Source organism: Magallana gigas, chromosome 7 (genome assembly GCF_963853765.1).
Source record: "Magallana gigas chromosome 7, xbMagGiga1.1, whole genome shotgun sequence".
Lineage (NCBI taxonomy): Eukaryota > Metazoa > Mollusca > Bivalvia > Ostreida > Ostreidae > Magallana > Magallana gigas.
This window is the reverse complement of record NC_088859.1, coordinates 35,308,323-35,327,553: the sequence shown is the minus strand read 5'-3', so window position 1 is coordinate 35,327,553 and position 19,231 is coordinate 35,308,323. Positions and strand designations below refer to the sequence as shown.

General features: G+C 32.2%; 3 protein-coding genes across 6 annotated transcripts in view; 1 reads left to right on the top strand and 2 right to left on the bottom strand.

Annotated features, from left to right (window-relative positions):
• Positions 1-875: 875 nt before the first annotated feature.
• Positions 876-12,297, bottom strand: LOC117684753 (probable thiopurine S-methyltransferase). Of its 4 annotated transcripts, none has more exons than XM_034458144.2 (10): positions 11,015-12,297; positions 10,686-10,767; positions 9,480-9,572; positions 9,245-9,374; positions 8,119-8,171; positions 7,703-7,777; positions 7,340-7,425; positions 7,117-7,161; positions 6,012-6,973; positions 876-948 (listed from the first exon to the last, which is right to left on the bottom strand). In XM_034458144.2, exons 1-9 carry the CDS (start codon positions 11,124-11,126, stop codon positions 6,861-6,863), a joined length of 789 nt encoding a protein of 262 aa, XP_034314035.2. In that variant the 5' UTR covers positions 11,127-12,297; the 3' UTR covers positions 876-948; positions 6,012-6,860. The 4 variants fall into 4 exon arrangements, with proteins under 4 accessions (XP_034314035.2, XP_065921966.1, XP_065921968.1 ...); XM_066065894.1 differs by having other exon boundaries at positions 876-937; XM_066065896.1 differs by having other exon boundaries at positions 10,694-10,767; positions 11,015-12,296.
• The window catches only part of LOC105341992 (acyl-coenzyme A thioesterase 13), a 21,491-nt gene continuing 5,644 nt past the window's right edge, over positions 3,385-19,231 (top strand). Inside the window, exon 1 of the mRNA XM_066065901.1 lies at positions 3,385-3,460. Within this exon, the coding sequence (XP_065921973.1) occupies positions 3,401-3,460 (60 nt within the window). The 5' untranslated portion in view covers positions 3,385-3,400. The remainder of the gene's footprint in view (positions 3,461-19,231) is intronic.
• Positions 15,078-19,231, bottom strand: part of LOC105341993 (probable thiopurine S-methyltransferase) — a 6,256-nt gene continuing 2,102 nt past the window's right edge. Inside the window, exons 3-10 of the mRNA XM_034458142.2 lie at positions 18,704-18,800; positions 18,430-18,522; positions 17,316-17,445; positions 17,104-17,156; positions 16,819-16,893; positions 16,430-16,515; positions 15,536-15,580; positions 15,078-15,301 (exon numbers count right to left, since the gene is read on the bottom strand). Coding sequence (XP_034314033.2) covers positions 15,186-15,301; positions 15,536-15,580; positions 16,430-16,515; positions 16,819-16,893; positions 17,104-17,156; positions 17,316-17,445; positions 18,430-18,522; positions 18,704-18,798 — 693 coding nt within the window. The 5' untranslated portion in view covers positions 18,799-18,800 and the 3' untranslated portion in view covers positions 15,078-15,185. The remainder of the gene's footprint in view (positions 15,302-15,535; positions 15,581-16,429; positions 16,516-16,818; positions 16,894-17,103; positions 17,157-17,315; positions 17,446-18,429; positions 18,523-18,703; positions 18,801-19,231) is intronic.

Below are 19,231 nucleotides of genomic sequence, written 5' to 3'. Positions count from 1 at the left end.
ATGACCGAATGATAGTTGTTTCTAAAATTCATTCTTTCATTGTGTAAATGGAATAAATGTGACGTTACATACGTAAAACGGTAAAGGGATGTATTACTTTGAAGAGAATAGATGTTGATTAACAATGTGTTAAGGCAACAGTTCCTTAAGTCCTCTGGAAAAATTTCTTTTTTTTTCAAAGAAACACATTTGTAGTGAGTCACATGCCAAGTAAATAGGGTTTTTATTTGAACCCTCTAACCAATAATTTATAAAAATCATTGAAAATTATATTTATTTGTTGGCTTTTAACAATAATTTATTATTGATTACCAAACAATCCATCTCTAATGCAAAGTAAGACGGGCCTGAAGGTAAAATTATTTGATTTTCGGTAGTTTTGACATTTCTGAAAATGCTAAGAGATAAGTGTCGACATAAATAGAACATATTTTATCATTAACTTTGTAATTTGCATTCACATAACACTTCTTAAAAAGACAAATCATTTAGTAAGTTACATTGTCAGCTGTTTACGATGATATCTTCGAATTTGGCTTTGCCATACTCAAGCGTATCAAATAGATATCGTCAGTCTTTTATCTTCATCAGTTCATCAGACCTATTAAAAATTAAGCCTTTTTAGTATTTGATATTTAGCAATTATCAATGATTATCGATTATGATTTTTTTTCTTTATCATGTTGCTTTGTTCGACCTGTAGTCGCGAGAATTCAATTCGACTTATATACAATATTTCTTTCTTTTTAAACGAACGGACTTGAATATTGATATAATCATACTTATTCATACATGAAATTACAATATTTTCTTTAGATTGAAAGCTTGTTTCGTCTTTAAAATGTTGTCACAAAATATTTTTTGATTTGATACCTGTATATGTCGCTTGTGTCTACGGCAAGGAGGGATCTTTTGTCCCATGTTGTTTCGTATTGACCTGCAAATGAACTAAATGTAGAGAAGACCATCAATGTTAAATATTACATTAGAAGACTGGACAACAAAGGAATGTTATTGCTTCAATATGGACACAGTGATTTATCATTTATGCTAAGTTTTATCCATTTGTATTTTTAATCCCTGATTTCTGATGCTTATAACATACTTTTTTAATTGTGTACTGTTTAGATGTTTATGTTCAAATAATGTTAATCAAACATTTTTTTTTTACTTTTTTGAAATATCGAATTTCATTATCTTTGTTCATATGTCTTAAAACAATGTAGTATTCGCATGTAAATATTACATTAAATAAATCACAGCTTGGTGTTATTGTCATCGTAACTGTTTTATACAAATGTTTTTATGTTTCAAGTAAGTAAATACTAGGTATAAGGGTTTCCTTGCAATTGAGCTAATTAAAATGCATAAAATAACTAATAATCTTTAATCTTATCATTAAAATTTGGAATTTACTTTGTTATACATACTTAGTACCCAAAACAACAACTTTCATCAACATATCAGGGTCAGAGCAACGGCCTATTGTATTCAATTTTGAGAATAAATGATGTGTAATAAAACCACGGAACATTAACTACCAAGATTCAAAACATAAAGCTTACGTTAATGTCAACTGTTAAGTCAAAACATTTGAAATGGGCGGGGACGCGGACGTCCGAGAAAACATTGAATTGAAACTGTTGTTATAGGAAATATATTTTCAATCCACTTCAGCGTTTCTAACTTGCTATATAAGTTTAAGAAATAAAAAAAACAACCAGTTAATTTAGTATCAGCTAAGCGATTGAAGAAAATATTTTATCAATAAGTATATAATCAGCAAATATAAGAAGATCCCAATTCAGAAGAGATTATACGCAAGGTAAAGCATTATAAAACATGACTTAAGAGAATCAGTCGTGACAAGTCTGAAATCAAGTGGGGCCATTGTTGAAACGGGGCTTATTTCCAGAGGAGAAGAATTCAAATTCCGATTTAATAATTTAAAATAATATCCAATAAAATGAAATATAAAAAAAGGTTTATTTATGACGTCATCGGACAATGTTTTTCCTTGCGTTATATCTCTTCAGCCGAGGGTGTATTCGTTTGCTACCGGCGGTCTCCAACTACAAACGAACAAATTAGGATTACTCTTGCAGTTCTCTAATCGACCAAACGAATACATCTCTGAATTGGGATCTTATTACAATTGCTGATTATATACTCATTTAAGAAATGAAATGGTTTTCAATCGCTTTGCTGATACTAATATAAAAATCGATTGTCTTAAATTAAACAGCAAATTAGAAATGAAAATACACGTCATATAACTAAGGTGTCAATCCAAATTTTCCTTAGGCTTCTGTGTCAATTTGTTACCGCCCATTTCAAATGTTTTGAATATAACAAGTAAAACTGACGTAAGCTGTATATTTCCAATATCGTCAGTTAATTTTTCGCAGCCTTATTATGACAAATATTCTAAACATTAATAAAATTAACACCGAAACATAATCTAATAACTTTCTAATTTTAAAAGAATTTGAAGAAACTTACACTAGATTGCAGGTTTTTCCAATATTTCAACTCGAAACTTTACGAATATTAACTAAACAATTGCAATGTTGCCATATATGCAGTAATATCATAAATTCATGGAATATCCTGCTTCTATTTATAAACGCATTTGGTTTCTGCAAACTCTATTTTGATGATGTTTCTTATATACTTTTGTAGAAGAGAACGATGACGACGTAATATGACGTCATAATGTGTACTGGATTCATATGTCATGGGTACTGAGTTTGTATTAGAGAATAGTTTTTAAACTTTTTCAACAAAGCCCTTATGTGTTTGAATTAGTTCATTTGCCTTGAGACATCGATACGTTGGCTTAACACACATGTGCAGTGACAATCTGGTTTCCTTAATCAATATAAGAAGTGCAGCGTAAATATGATTTTAGAAAATATATTTAAAAAACGCAAAAAGTCGGTATATATCCGCACATTTAACTTTTTGAATATTTTCCTAAAAGGTTAAAATTATAATTAAATTATAAAGATTTCAACGATGCAATGTAATATGCGCTTTTCTTATTCAAACAACCCAAGTTCATATTAATATCTGGTATATCATTTATATAAGTTTTAAATTATTACTAGCATCATAACTCTATATTCAGCTTTTAGTTTAAACGGATCTCGAAAAGGGAATCAAGCTCTGACATTATACGTTTATGTAATTACACATGAGCTCATGACATAAAAAAAAAATCTGCAACAAAAGCCCACCGAGTTATAAGAATTGGCTTTCCTATTGTTGGGAGAACTGCTTGATAGTCTAATAGAAAATACGGAGAGTACAGCAGGTGAAGTAAACATTCCTTAATTAAGTCAACGAGTCCATAGCCGCGCGCAACTTTATGTGCGCAATAATTAAAGTTTTTACATGAATGGACCTGGAACTCAACGACCCGTCCAACCGAATTTCTCTAAGAGCTACAGTACTGCAGGTAATATTTAGATATACCTGTACATTACTCCAAGAAACTTTTCACAAAACTTCATTTTAGATTCAATACAGTTTATTTTGGAAAACAACACGTTATCTTTTGATTACAAACAAATCAAAGGAACTGCAATGGGGCAAAAATGGAGCCTACCTACATTATTTTAGTAATGGGACATTTTGAAGAAATTTTGATTCAAAAATTTGAGAAGGAGCTAGACCAACAAATTGGTTAATATCTAAAACAATCCAGGAACAATATTTAGATGACTGCTTCATTTTCTGGAAAAAATCCGAGGGAGATCTTCATTAATTGTTTTCTTTAAATCTAAATATTCAATTTACCGTGATTCACTTATTGATTATAACAACGGAAATAAAAAGAGCTACTTGAAATTTCATTATACGGAAGGTTTCACGCATCATAAGTCATTAGCTATCAATTTACAGGTCATTAAAACTCATCCAGAAATTGCACATGTAAACAAACCGAGTTGTTTCGGACATTGGTGTAGTGTCACATGATTGCAATTTCTATCTAAAAATATATACAATGGGATTGATACACTGAAAAAAGAATTTGAACCGGAAGGTATTCGATGTCTGTGGTAAGAAATATGCATTAATAGAGAATGAATCTTAAAAAATATATAGTTCTTGAAGACATCATCTTTCAATGAGAGGCTTCTGGCTCATGATGTACGCACGCTGCAGTATTTACGTTCCCCTGCGCTTGCGGGGCTATGAAACTGAGGGAAAACTCAATATTTTTGTGTTGGCCCAACGCGTAATTCTATTGTTCTCTTTTTAATTTGATTTGTATACTTTAAAACACCAGTTCATCTTTTCATATGATATATAAAATATGTGAAAATCGGGTACAAATTCGATATGTGCTGAATCATGGGTTTGTACGTCACTATGTCCATTTAAACCATTCGATTTCTATCTCTTTTGTCTTCACATTCAAATCATGATATTAAATGGTTTTAGTTTTATTTGATTTTCGGAACGCAATCCATGATGAAATTTCTTCTTTTTTTTCAAACATTGAGGCCTTCAATACAGTTTTGTTAATTGAACTAAAAATTTTATTGACGAGTGTTTAGAATTAAAAATGATGTTTAAACTAAAGGTACTGTGAGCAAGCTCACAATTGATCCCCCTCCCCCCCTCCCCCGCTAAGAAAAAAATCATACTTAACGTAGTTTGCGTTTTGCTATTGTGCTATTTGTTAAACCGTCCATTATCTAGAAATGCATTATTTCTTTTTTAAATTGCTAAAGCTATTATGAGTACACAAACCAATTTCTATACTTTAAATTCCATTTTATTTCAACTTAACTGCTAATGCATGAAGACATTTGTTCTTGAACTATTTTGAGTAGTTGCCCTTTCAAATTCTTTAAAATTAGAGTACAGTACCGATCAGACCTAACTTATCAGAAAGTAAACCCCAACTAAAGACTGGGTTTAACCTCCTGTGTTTTCTCTGAATTTAATTTGGATTTACTAGAGTAGACTCAGAATAAACCCAAAGTAAACCGAGAGTGGACACAGAGAGTAAACTCAGTCAGGAGTATACCCTTGAACGCAGACGCTAGCATTGTATTTGGAATATACAAGAGGCAGGAATTACAGGCAGTAGACCCAAAGTAAACATCGAGTAAACCCAAAATAAGCCCCAAGTAGACCCAAATTTTCAATAAGTAAACCCAGAGTAAACCCCAAGAAAACCTTAAAACTAAACCCGGGGTTTAGTTGTGGTTTATTCTGGTGTAAGGTTGGGTCTGATCGGTACTGTAGTCGCCCTTTGAATCTTACTTTATTTGATTTGAATAAATATATTCTTTTTTAAAGCATCGATCGACATTTTACAAGAAAATTGATTTGTTAGGTATGAAGATGCATTAATAACTAAAATACATATGTTAATGAGGTAAATATATTCTTAAAAATATTTTTTATTTTTAAAAATCTTATGTAACATATATTGCATGTCTTTTCGGGCGACAATACCAGAATATTTGTCCATTTTGACAGGAAAGCCATGGAGTGTTATGTCGCCCTCTGTCATCGGCATCGGGCCACATAAAACTCCAGGGCTTTCCTGTCACCTCGAGGCAAATATTATATAAATAGTGCCTGTTTTGGAGGGTTACAGTTGAAATTGACACCCCGAGAAAACCATTGTCAACCGACGCGAAGCGGAGGTTGACAATGATTTTCGAGGGGTGTCAATTTCAACTGTTATCCTCCCAAACAGGCACTATTTATTTTGTTATACTGAATGTCTTAATTTTTAAGAAAATTTTACTGCTTTTATATAGGAATAACGTGAATTCTACAGCGAACCGTACGCGCATAATTTTCGCGCATGTAACATTTTTTAATGTTACCCGTTGCTAAGTGCGTTACTAACGCTGAGGGTAATAGAAAATATTATTAACTGCGTCTTAACCAATCAGATTTCAGTATTTAACATGAAAGTATAACAATCTGTTTTGTCGCCCTCGAAGCCATGTAATATACCACTGTTCATATGAAATATTTACCTTAACGTTTATCTATCAGTATTCTTTCTTTACCTTTACAGACAAATCAGCATCACTTAAAAGGCACGTAGATGGAGAAGGATATATTTGTTTCAATAATCAAATCTTAATGAAATAAAAGAAGAAAGATGCGTTTTTATTGCACAATGGCTAAATTCTTATCAGATTCCATTCATATTGAAATAACATACAATGAGCATTTTTGTCCAAAATATATTGTCATAAATTTATAAGTTACAAGTACATTACATTTAGCAATTTTTTTTTTCCTTTTAAGGTGGAATAACACATCGTCACAAAATGGCTGACCTCTGATCGAAACGACATTTCGTTTCATTAAAAGAATTTTTTTTATGGCAACATGTAACTTACTCCATAGCCGAGTAGATAAGGACTCGGTCTTGTGATCCGTACATCCCGAGTTTGAATTTTTGTTGTTACTTACTGAATTAATCTTTTTAGATAATCATTTTTTATCCCAAACTGCAATTTGTTCGCCTATTTGACATATGTATAGTTTTTTTTTATCATTATATCTTTCATAAAAAAATTACTGTAATATGACTTATTTTTCTGGGTGTGTTATTCCACCTTAACACATGATATAAAATGTAGAAAATTTCAACTCATTAAACAATAATATGTTGTTCATATTAACAGCCAGTGAAAACAATTAGGTTTTTTTTATTTATTGTTAAAATGACATCGCGTCATGACTTATTGATAGTAAATTCTGAAATTCAATCAAAATGCATGTGTTATGTAAGCAATACTAAATCAATTAATTTGTTTTCCTCTCAAGTTGACTGAATGTGACGTCATATGTACGTAAACGGTAGATGGGTGTCATTACTTTAAAGAGAGTAAATACATATTGATAAACAAACTGTCAATCCCCCATTTCGTGAATTCCTCTGAAAATATTTCTTTATTTTCTAAAAAGCACATTTGTAGTGTGTTACCTGTAAAATAAATTGGATTTTATAGTTGAATCTTCTAAACAAGAAATAATCAAAAACATTGAAAACTATATTCATTCGTAAGCATATATATATATATATATATATATATATATATATATATATATATATATATATATACTAACCAAAAAATTCTTTGATATTCTGCTGCGATATAAAGTAAGGTGGGCCTGAAAGTAAAATAATTTGATTTTCGGTAGTTTTAACTTTTTTTGGAAATGCTAAAATTAAGAGATAATTGAGATTTAAACGCGCACCTTAAATGTAATTTGCATTCACAGAACAGTTTGAGATAAGTTTACAAATCACTTAGAAGGTTATTACATTGTCAGCAGTTTACTTGGATACCTTTAAATTTGGTTTCGTCATACTCGAGCGTTTCAAGCAGATATCGACAGTCTTTTGTCATGAGACTCTTCATCAGTTCAGCATACCTTTTAAAATAAGAAGTGTACATAGACCTTACTAGTATTTGATAAGTCACAATGGTTATGGATTGTAAATTATTTTTCTTTATCGTGCTCCTTTGTGCATCATGTAACCACGAGGATTCAATTTGACTATATTTTCAATATTTTTTTCTAAATGAATGAATGAATTGGAATATTGACATATTATACTTGTTCGTGAAATTGCAATATTTTTTTTTTAGTTGAAAGCGTGTTGCATGTGAAGATGTTGTTATCACAAAATATGATTTAATTTATATACCTGTGTCTGTCGCTTTTGTTGATGGCAACAAGGGATCCTCTGTCCCATATCGCTTCGTATTGACCGTCAAATGAACTTAATGTACGGAAGACCATCAACGATAAATATATAAGATCGGACAATAAAGGGGTTTTTTATAGTTGCAACACGGACACAGCTTGTATTTTATTATACATGTTTTTATGCTTAGTTTTCTTAATTGGTAACATTTTTAGCCCTACTTTGATTTTCTCTTTATAGTTTGAGAATAAGTTGTACTAAGTCTTCTTTGAATGATTGTGTGCTGTTTCGATTTTGCTACGTTCAGATGTTAGCAAACTCATGTAGCCATATATTGCTCTTTTTTTAAATTTTGTTCCTTGAAATCTTGAATTTCATTAATATTTATTCTCATGTATATAAAAATTGTACTATACCTATTAAATTTGAATAAATCACAGCAGTACAGCTTGATTTTATTGTCATCACTCTGAAAAAGAAATGACGAGCATAATCAAAATTTTATTTACACTTTTAACGAGGCATAGATGAAAATAGGTAACTTTGTTGTAAGTTGATAGATATGAGCCATAATTTAATGATTGGTCATTTTGAATCACAAAATATCATGACAAAACTTCGATATTTCAAAAAGTTTGTTTTCACATAAAAATTAATTTTGTTTGATGGAAGCATATCCCTTTGGAGAAAATATAATATTGGAAATCTCTATACGATAAGGAATTTTGTCAACCCCATATATATATATATATATATATATATATATATATATATATATATATATATATATATATATATATATATATATATCCAAATCACAAAAGTATTTTCTCAGTGTCCGGTAAAATATAATAAAAGAAAAAAAGCGAAAAAAGCTTTATTTTAATATATTTATATATATATATATATATATATATATATATATATATATATATATATATATATATATATATATATATATATATATATATATATTCTTTCCCATTATTGAATTGCATTGGTTAATTTGAGTGATATTTACGCATAACACAGAAGACCCAATCACCAAATCTGGTGCGTAGGAATACATTCAGTATTCCTTCAGCATTTCTCGAAGGACATGAACTGATTCTTCTCGCGACTTCAAACCGTATCACGAACTGATATTATACTTACGCTGATTAATATTTCATTGATACATGTATAAATATATTTTGACGGTTAAATGAATTCAATTGATTAATTTCTTAGTTTACCAAAAGTAAAGTTATTAAAACACAGAAAGACAAATAAAATTGTGTTATTAGAATTTAAAACACTGTGCACTATTTTTGACAGCATTATTCAGCTGTTCCAATGGCTCTTCCGTTAATTTCGCATTATAATTACTCGTTGAATAAGTCAGAGCTTTTTAAAAAACAAATCATATTTGTGGGAAGGGAATAAATGTTTAAAAACGTAAATATAAGCATACAATCATTATTTTTTAAAAGATGTGGTCTCATAACTGCAACGGTGTGTGCAAACAATTATCATAACGCGCTAGCTATAATGAAAGCTTACTGTGAAAATTTCTCCCTCTCCATTCGGTAAAGGCCGCACTGAGTATGAGATGGTCTGCTCTTTGAAGAAGTCTTCAAACGCTTTCCTGGCGATATCCACACCAACAACTGTATGACCTTTATCCCAAAGCCTAGTATATGTATATAAGGTTTTTAGTTACACACTGACGGAAAGTAAGGGCAGTAGTTTTTCTTTAATTTGTTGTTAAAGGGCATGGAAATTGATCGAATTTTACCATTTCATATCAACTGTCTTTCCACAGAGGGGTAGAAATATTTTGATATTTTCTCTTCCATTGATCATTTGATCTGCATGGCTAAGAAGGCCTCTGATAAGTAAAAAGAAACTTGTCTGAAACGCACTGTGAACGTAAAAAAACTCTTGTTTGTAGAATTCTGTCAAAAAATCATACCTAGTGTTACTTATACAGTCAACTTGGTATGACCTATGTTATGACAAAAATTAGAACCTCTTAGTTTCAGATATTAATGTTAAATAAATGAAGAAAATAAATAAAAGTCATTTTTACACACAGATGAAGAATGAGTATGAAAGCGACCCTGAACTTCAATCGATATTGATGGTTTATCCCTTTCCTGTCAATTCTTTAATCACATAGCGACCGCGATAAGCTGTTGACAAAACAAGGTCAGAATCATAATTCAAAGTTTGTCGAGTAGTAAGTAAACCAAAAAGTTATTTAAGATATTTATTCTTAAAATCGTAAATTAGATTTAGATACAAATTATGATAGTATCGATAGAGAGTATACTAAAGTCGCAAAAAATTGTTGAACTTATTGAGATAAACGTCATCTCTTGAAAAGTGACAGTACATATTGTAATACTTTCATGTTAAATACTGAAATCTGATTGGTTTAGACGCAGTTTATAATCCGTTCTATTACCCTCAGCGTTAGCAACGCACTTAGCAACGGGTAACATTACAAATTGTTACATGCGCGAAAATTATGCGCGTACGGTTCGCCGTAAAATTCACGCTATTCCTATGTGACAGCAGTTAAGTTTTCTTTAAAATTAAGACATTCAGTATAACAAAATAAATAGTGCCTGTTTGGTAGGATTTCAGTTGAAATTGACACCCCGAGAAAACCATTTTCAACCTCCGCTTCGCGTCGGTCGACAATGGTTTTCTCGGGGTGTCAATTTCAACAGTTACCCTCCAAACAGGCACTATTTATATAATATCGCTTTTCATTAGAAGAAGTTGTTTTGAATGTGACGCTTTATCTTTGGCGACGAAGATATTTCGATTGACTAAACTAACTTAAAAATCAATCTGATTAGAATCAGATCCTCGATCCGCTTCTTGTTTCTCTATTGTCGCTACACGATGAGATCCTCGTGTAGCGACAATAGAAAAACAAGGAGCGGATCAATGATCTGAAAAATTGATTCTAGTCAACATGATCCCCACTTACTGATTTACATTTTGTTGATGGAATCCAATGTCGTTCGTTTCCCAGGCTTTAATCCAGTCACAGCCGGAATCGGACATTCTTGCTGTAAACGAATGCCATAATTTCTATTATAATGTTACATTAGTTGATGTAGTTTCGAAGAATAATTGATTAAAATGTTGATAATACATACTAAAATAACCATAACCTTTAAATTACAATTATTATAAATTTTACGAGCCTAATGCACTTACCGGTTCAATAGAAACTATGTAAATGCGATGGCATTTCCATACTTATTTTAAACATATGGTATATTAAAACGCAAAATAACAAATGAAACGGCTTACCTATTGAAGACAAATGTGTGCAAATATGGAGTTGTATAATATTTAAATCGAGCGCATGGGAGTTTTCTAACGCAATCAAAACTTTCACAAAATAGGACACCCCGGGGTACATAAAGTACGATGCCGCATACACAGCAATGACCTACTGACCTTATTACGTGGTGTATTTGCCAAAGTTTGTTTAGTCTGTTTATAAATTTTACAATCAAACGGTTGGAGTTTTTCTGTGTTATTGGTTTTTAATAATTATATCTAACCCAACTCGTTATCAATTAGCTGAATTCATCAATCCTGTAGTTTAATTAATCGAAATCACTGGCGGATTTTGAATCCCCCCCCCCTTTTGTCATTTTTTAAAAATCAAAAAATATTAAAAGTGCAGAAAAATCAGTTTTTGTTGTTATTTATCGATTTTATAATATGTCAAGTAAAGCTAGAAAAACTCAAAAAAGCGTTTTAAACCTCCAAAACCAAAGCCCCCGTCTTTTGGGCCCCCCTTTCAAAATATCCTGGATCCACCACTGGAATGAGGTAGATATACATGTATTTTACTACAGAGCGTTGCGTAGTTCCGTAGCTGAAATAAACAGCAAGGTCAAAACGTCCGGTATATTGCGAAACTTTGAAAAAATTGTGATTTGGTCAACTCATTATTTCAAAGGTTCGATGAAGCTTCGATCCCTTAATATTATCTCTTGAAAGATGATCAGCAAAATTCAAAAATTAATTTTGCAGATCAATTATGATAGGCCTATAGGTTTGAGTGTAGTTCTGGTTTTTTTTACAGAAAAAGAACATTATTTGAACGGATTTCATATCCAGCATAAAGAGAGCATTCTATTGTTTATTTTAGTATCTTTCTTTTAATTAATTACATGTAATTAACTTAATTTGAAAAGTAAGTAAGATTTTCTAAATTACTGTTAATGTAGATAAGTACGATAGCTAAAATTAAAGAAACAGTACATGTATGAGACTTTGAATCTGTCATCATCATGATTATTTCGTGCAGTCCGTGATTTTCCTTAGGTCGCGGAATAGGTTTCGACTAATCGATAAACAGGGCGTGTCAATTTTAGTCCTGTCAATTTCAGCCGCTGTAGATTTCGACCAATCGATAAATGGGGCGTGTAGATTTCAGTCTACTGTAGCTGTTTCTATAGAGCTAAAACTGAGTTTCCGAAAGAAAGAGAGGAATTAATCTTCTTAAAACATCTTTGTATTAAAATATTTCGTTATTCCTATCTCCATGCACGCTCTGGGATGTATCCATTGGGAGTTTGGGGGGGGGGGGGGGGGGGGGGGGGAGTTACATTTACGTGATTGTACAATTCCTACCATAACTAGAGAAAACAAAACACACCACAAATGTTTTAAACTTTAGTGATATAGTTATACTATCTATATTTAGTGACAAACATTGCGCATATTCATGATGAATATGAAACATAGCTAAAAATCTGGCGATTTGTAGTATGCCCTATGGAAAAATTCAGGTTAACGTGTCGTAATTTCAACCCCGAATTTTTAAACAGAGCTACGTATCTACATCAATTAACATGAAATGAATTCCCAGATATTATTGTTGACGATATTCGTCAAAGTCTCTTCTAAAATTATAAACGGTGTTCTTCTCTTAGTAATTCGGAAAATTTGGCTAGAAATTCTTCTCAGAAACCTGTTTGTTTTACGAAAGACGAATAGGGTCACATAAAGAAAATAGTTTTATCTCGTTATTACAAGTTGATTCTTTCGTTTTTACGAGAAAAGATCTCGTAATAACAATATCTTTTCTCGCAATTAAGAGATCTTTTCTCGTAATAACGAGTAAATTATTTCGTAAATACGAGTAATTTATCTCGTTATAACGAGAAAAGATCTCGTTATTACGAGAAAGGATGTCGTTATTACGATTTAATTATCTCGTTATTGCGAAAAAAGATCTCGCTATTCGAGAAAAGATCTCGTTATTACGAGTTAATTATCTCGTTATTACGAGAAAAGATCTCGTTATATCGAGAAAAGATCTACTTAAAATGGCGGACCACGCAGTTTTAAAAAAAATTTCAGAAGAAGGAGCAAAGCAGATTGATTAATTTAATTGAACTATTTATTAATAAGGATACATGTAATTTGTTTTCAGACTCCAAAATGTTAATATACAAAATCAATTATTTTCAATATATTTATAGGGTGTGTATGAACATATAAAACACAATTCGGGTAAATCCTGTATATCCATGATTGAAACTATATAGTCATTCAAGTAATCTGTGACAAATAAAATTGTGTTTTTACGACTAGGACTACCTGGTATTTACTTCGGAGTGGCATTATGATATTTAAGATGAAGAGTAGAATAACATGAAGTTCTTTCCACTTATTCATATTAGAAAGCATGTCAAATCCGATCATTTAATGTAAAAATTAATGAATAATGGCCGCTGTTATTTAAAAATTAATCAAAATTGAATTAACGTTTCTGGAAGAAAAAGAAAGAAAACTGAAAGGGTGAACCACTTGACTTGGATCCTTTTTTAGAAATGCACCATTTTATATAAATCTATTCTCGTAATAACGAGATCTTTTCTCGTAACTACGAGATAATTAACTCGTTATACGAGATCTTTTCTCGTAATTACGAGAAAATTAACTCGTAATTACGATATCTTTTCTCGAAATAACGATATCTTTTTCGTAATAACGAGATCTTTTCTCGTTAACATCCTTATAACTCATCCTTATAACTCCCCATTTCTAAAAAAAATTGTTTCTTATCTTTACAAGGCCTAAAAATCCAACAGAACATCAAGCTGAAGCTGTTGATTTGAAAAGTTTACTTTCGGGAACAGGAAATGTCTATTGTCAAGTCGTACACAAAATTTCTAATTCAAGTGTTGTAATTAACGATAACTTAATAAACATTGAACAAAATTACTTGAAAAAAAAAGGTTTGTCCTTTAACCCTGCTTATAATGTATACGAATTTTTATAAACATGCATGCGAGGGTTTTCTTTGAATCTTGCTTAAAAGACTGAAATAGACACACATACACACACACACACATACACACATGCACAGCAGCGATGCTATATCCCATTTGCAACAAGTTGCGCGAGGGATTAAATATAAGTGGTAGACCTTATAGCACGTGATAATTTTTTAGGATTCATCAATGATATTATATTGTCAGATGAACAGCAGCAAAAATACCACGATTAAATTATCTGTTTACAAATGTGTTAAGATTGATTACTCAAAAATTAACACAAATAGTGGTTTACACACTTGATGCCAGTATCACAAACTTACATAAAATATATAGATATTTTAAAAGATTGCTAAAATGTAACATTTATAAAGGAACCGGTATTAAGATATAAAACAACTACTGAGATTGTGACCATCTCGAGGGGCCCTGCTTCAATAATGGACAATAGGATGAAAAGCATTTCAGAGAATTCTGCTTTGACTTTGGCCTAAAACTTAAAACTTTTCCAGCTGGCATTGAACTTTTAATTCAATCTCATTACAGAGTCCCCTAAATAAAGCCATTCTTGTTCAATCAATTCACCTTATAAAATGGTTAAATGTCACTACACATCGTTTAAGCTCTTATGTGAAGAACGAGTCAAATAGGTCTAAGTAAAAAGTATATGCTCTTAAAATAGGATTCTTGCGTGATCCAATATGACCTTGACTTTTGACGTACAAAATTCATTCAAGGTCACTGCACACCCTTTGACCATAGACACTGGGGTGAAGTTTGGGCCAGATTAGACCAAGCGGAGAGGAGATATGCCCCGGACATGGATTTTTCATATAATACTGCTATGATTTTAACCTCAGACCTAGAAACATGATTCACGGTCACTTTATCCAAAGGCATTCTGTGGGTAAAGTATGAGCCAGATTGGGCCAAGGGTAAAGAAGATATATACGCTCCAAACAAGCAATCTCGGAAGGACAGACAGACAGGACGAATTGATGGACGAAGAGACTGATCCGCAGAGTGGGGCGCTAATTAGCTGAATCGCGCGTATACAGACAACAACGGAAAAATGTATTGAAGATCTGTTTATTCCAACATATTTATCTCTCTCTCTCTCTCCTCTCTCTCCCTCTCTCTCTCTCTCTCTCTCTCTCTCTCTCTCTCTCTCTCTCTCTCTCTCAGTTTTTCAAAGTGGTTAAATACAAGTTTTCGTACAGACTATCAAGTCCCCATGACCGATGTTTTTCTTCCAATGAATCCTTTCTGTCTAGTTTCATGATGTTAAATTTCTCACCTGCAAAAGATGACATGCTTTTATTATTTCATATCATGTTTTGTTTAAAATATGCTACTAGTAGTTTGCAATATGATCTCCCCTCTCTCCTCGGGAAAAGACACGGGGTTGATGTTATTTAGTTGCAATAGTGCAATAAATTATATAAAAAAAACTAATTATGACGTGGCAATAAATTATTTATCTAGATTGATAAACACAAAGATGCGATTTTCAAACGGAAGTCAAACGTACCAAATAAGTCGTAAAACTGCTGTTCGGAGACACAAAATGGTGGCCCTAAAAATAGGAATAGGATTTAAATATAAACTTTACCATATCTTTTTAATGTGTGACTGTTGAAATTCATATCGTCAACTTATGCATGAGCATACATGAATACAAAAAATGTTCGCTTGCGCCAAACTGGCGGTGAAACAAACATGATGCCAATGAAAATATTTTCATCTTTTTAATACTTATTAGCCGGGCTCTGCTGAAAGCAGAGTCCTGGCTATAGGCAGGCAAATCGCCAATGTTACTATAAATAGCACAAGTAAACAAAAAACCAAACAGCGTCAAGGTAAAGCTTCCGCTATACCAAATAGTTACACAAAGAGCCACGTTTTGTCAAAAGTGTTGGCATTTTGTTTCTTTTTTTTAAATTTCGAATGAATTGTCTATCTTTTTTAGTTTTCTTATTAATAACGTGTTTTTAAAACATTACTATGCATTTTGGACACATACAATGCGCATGAATTTCCATGAACTACTTTGCTGCGCGATGAAGAAATGGGGATTGAATATATAATGCTTGTTGCAAAATTCAAGGCAGCAACTCTTGAACTTTTTAACTTCTACTAGACAGACATATTTTTTGTTTATAGCCGCTTACAAAATTTGGTCGCTCTCTGATGCTTTGCCGACATTAAAAGCATGAGAGAGAGAGAGAGAGAGAGAGAGAGAGAGAGAGAGAGAGAGAGAGAGAGAGAGAGAGAGAGAGAGAGAGAGAGAGAGAGAGAGAGAGAGAGAGATTTTCAGTCTTTACTACACAATATGCATAAAGACACACCAAAAGAGCCCGGCTTTCAGTACTTCAGTACTTTGATTTTTCATTTGAAATTAAGAAGTAATAAATGAAAATATTACCTGGAAACTTTGTCTCATCAAACTCCAATGTCTCCACTAGATAACGGCAGTCTGGGGCAAGCAGGCTTGTGATAAGTTTCACATAGCTGTAAATGAAACATTTCCAAGTTTGTGCTGATTATGAATTTTGCCATGTATCGGAGGTATTAATATTCATAGTTATAATAGTTTCAATCCTGCGTTATTTGCTTCTGTCTGTGATGATTTTCAACCGGAGCACCCATCTTTACCCCCCCCCCCCCCCCCCGGCAAAGAAACAGAAATTATTTTCAAATTGGGTCACCGCCTTTCCGCCTAGAACTTTGACAAGCTTCCTACAAACAATTTTGTTTAACTTGTGTTTGTTACATGTGCAACTGTACTGATACTTTGAAATACTATAACATTACCGCTGCCTGTCCTCTCTGTTAATGGCCACAAGAGAGCCTCGGTCCCAAACCGCATTCATCGACCCCTCTAAGTCGCTATCCAAAAAAAAAACCAAGAAGTAAACAAATGTAACATTCTCTATATTCAGGTTTAATATGGTTTTTATGATCATTTTAATTAATTTTGTCAATAGGTTTGATTGTGCCTCTTAAAGAGTATCGGTCCTAGTTTACCATCTTCAATATTTTGTGAGCATTAAAGTTATGAGACCGCATCTTTCGAAAAATACTTAAATATGCCAGTACCTGTTGAATTTAAAAAGGTCACAGCAGTAGAGCTTAATCCTGCCGTCTTCACTCTGAAAACAAGAAAATATGTAATTTAAGAGCTTGGTTCCTCATCCTATAAAAAAGAGCTTGGTTCTTCATCCTATAAAAAAAATAGGTAGCAAGAACACATCATTAAGTTCTACAAAGTAAGTGTATGTGTCGGATTTGTAACACTTTCGTAGACTTACTGTCAACAATGATCCCAGTCCGTCTGGGAGGTCTGAGGCCGTGTACTTGATGGACTGCTCCTCGAAAAACTCCTCCAGGGCGGGCCGCGCTGCCTCTACCCCGACCACGGTGTGACCATGCTCCCACAAACTACGGGAGGGGTAATCAACTGTTATGTGTGGTATGACGATTGCAAATAATGTAAACTGTAAGTTACGGATCGTAAAGTGTAGTTAACGATGTTAATCTATATTTCACAGATGTATACCATAGTTAATACGATAATCTTTGTTTTAGAGGTGTTAACTATAATTAATTAACATTTGTGATTCAAATACATAGTTTATCTGATAAATATAGTTTTGCGATTTGGAAAACTATGATTTATTTTAATACTCTTAAGTATAAAGTAAACAAATGTACATTGTGGTTTACAGATGTGAATCTATATTAATCAGCACAATATATTGTTAACGTTTATTTATAGACAGACAAACTAAGATTAGCTTTCGTAAAGAATAATTACAATCACAGTCAATAAACCTAATTAATCAAATAGCGATAGAATGAACTTTCTTTATGAAAAATTGTACGCACTATCATTTATTTTTGGATAATTGACGGTTATATAATGGAAATGAGACGCGTAATTGACGTCGTGTCGTATAGAACGAACGTCAAAACTAACGTAATGAATTCTTAACACCGCCTTTTAGCATTAAATCCGTGTTGTTAAACATTATCAGATATAAACAAGTTATATATCATTAGAAAGAGAAAATTCTCAACTATGACTCGTATAAACCTCATTGTCTTTCAAGATTCGGCCAGATTCCGTCAATAACGTCCCTTGTTCTTTGTTTGGCTATTTGTCGTGAACTTTTGCGTGCCATGCATTTGCACATGTATGATTATACATGTACTCTATAGTCAATGGGCAATTACATGCTATGACAGAAACGACACGCATGCAAGGGTTTTTTTTTCATTAGAGGACCGGTTTTTTGTTTTTGTTTTTTTGAAAATAATGAAATTAGTTATTAAATTTGTAATATTATCGCCAAAAAATATCATGACGACCTTCTAAACCATGAGACATATAGGTATAGTGGTTATTCAGTTTCCCTTCTTTACCATTTCATGTCCAACGTTTTTCCACACAGAGGAAAGAAAACCTTGATATTCTGCCGGCCATCCACTAGTTTGTCAAGATGTTTTTCCAATAATCTAAATATATTTAGTATATTAAATAAATCGAACATCCGCATTTGAATGGAATACCAATACTATTTTTCTTTAAATGATTTCATGCGAGATTGACTGTATCTATTATTTACATGATTTTTACAAAAACCTAAAACACATCACTTTAAAGATGCTATGTAAAATGTACAAAGAAGATACTAACGAATCGACATGAGATCTATGAAATCCAATTTTACGTTCTTCCCACCGTTTTTGCCAATATTCAGGGCTAACCTCGGTAAATTGGTTCTCTGCCATGGCTATATAAAATAAGATGTTTTGAATTTTAAAAATCTGGTAAAATCGATGTTTTCAAAACAGAAATGATACTAATTGTAGCCGTTATATATCAAATATATTTACATTCTACTGTGTTTTTCCATTAAAGTCTGTGATCTTTTTAATTAAATGCCTCTATAGTCTGTCCAAAGATAGTTATGCAGCACATTTGGACGATTTTTAATAAAAAAAAATACACATACCTGTGAAAGACGTGCAATTGAAATCGATGAAAGGGAAAATTTTCAAGATAACTTCATTCACAAATTATCATTTTTCCCTCGAAAAAGTTCACAGGAACGAAAACAGATTTCTTACGAGGATTAATAATGGGGAATATTTGCATCTTTTCTCCATTTGGAATACACTCGGAATAATACGTCGCAGAATTTTTCAACGTTAGAACCATTTT

Coding starts and splice junctions, on each gene's coding strand:
- LOC117684753 (XM_034458144.2), bottom strand. CDS start 11,126: ATGTACCCCGGGGTGTCCTATTTTGTGAAAGTTTTGATTGCGTTAGAA. Junction 8,172..9,244: donor GAGAGGGAGAAATTTTCACA/GTAAGCTTTCAT, acceptor TTTCTTTTTCAG/AGTGATGACAATAAAATCAA. Junction 7,162..7,339: donor TGACGAAACCAAATTTAAAG/GTATCCAAGTAA, acceptor TTTTACTTTCAG/GCCCACCTTACTTTATATCG.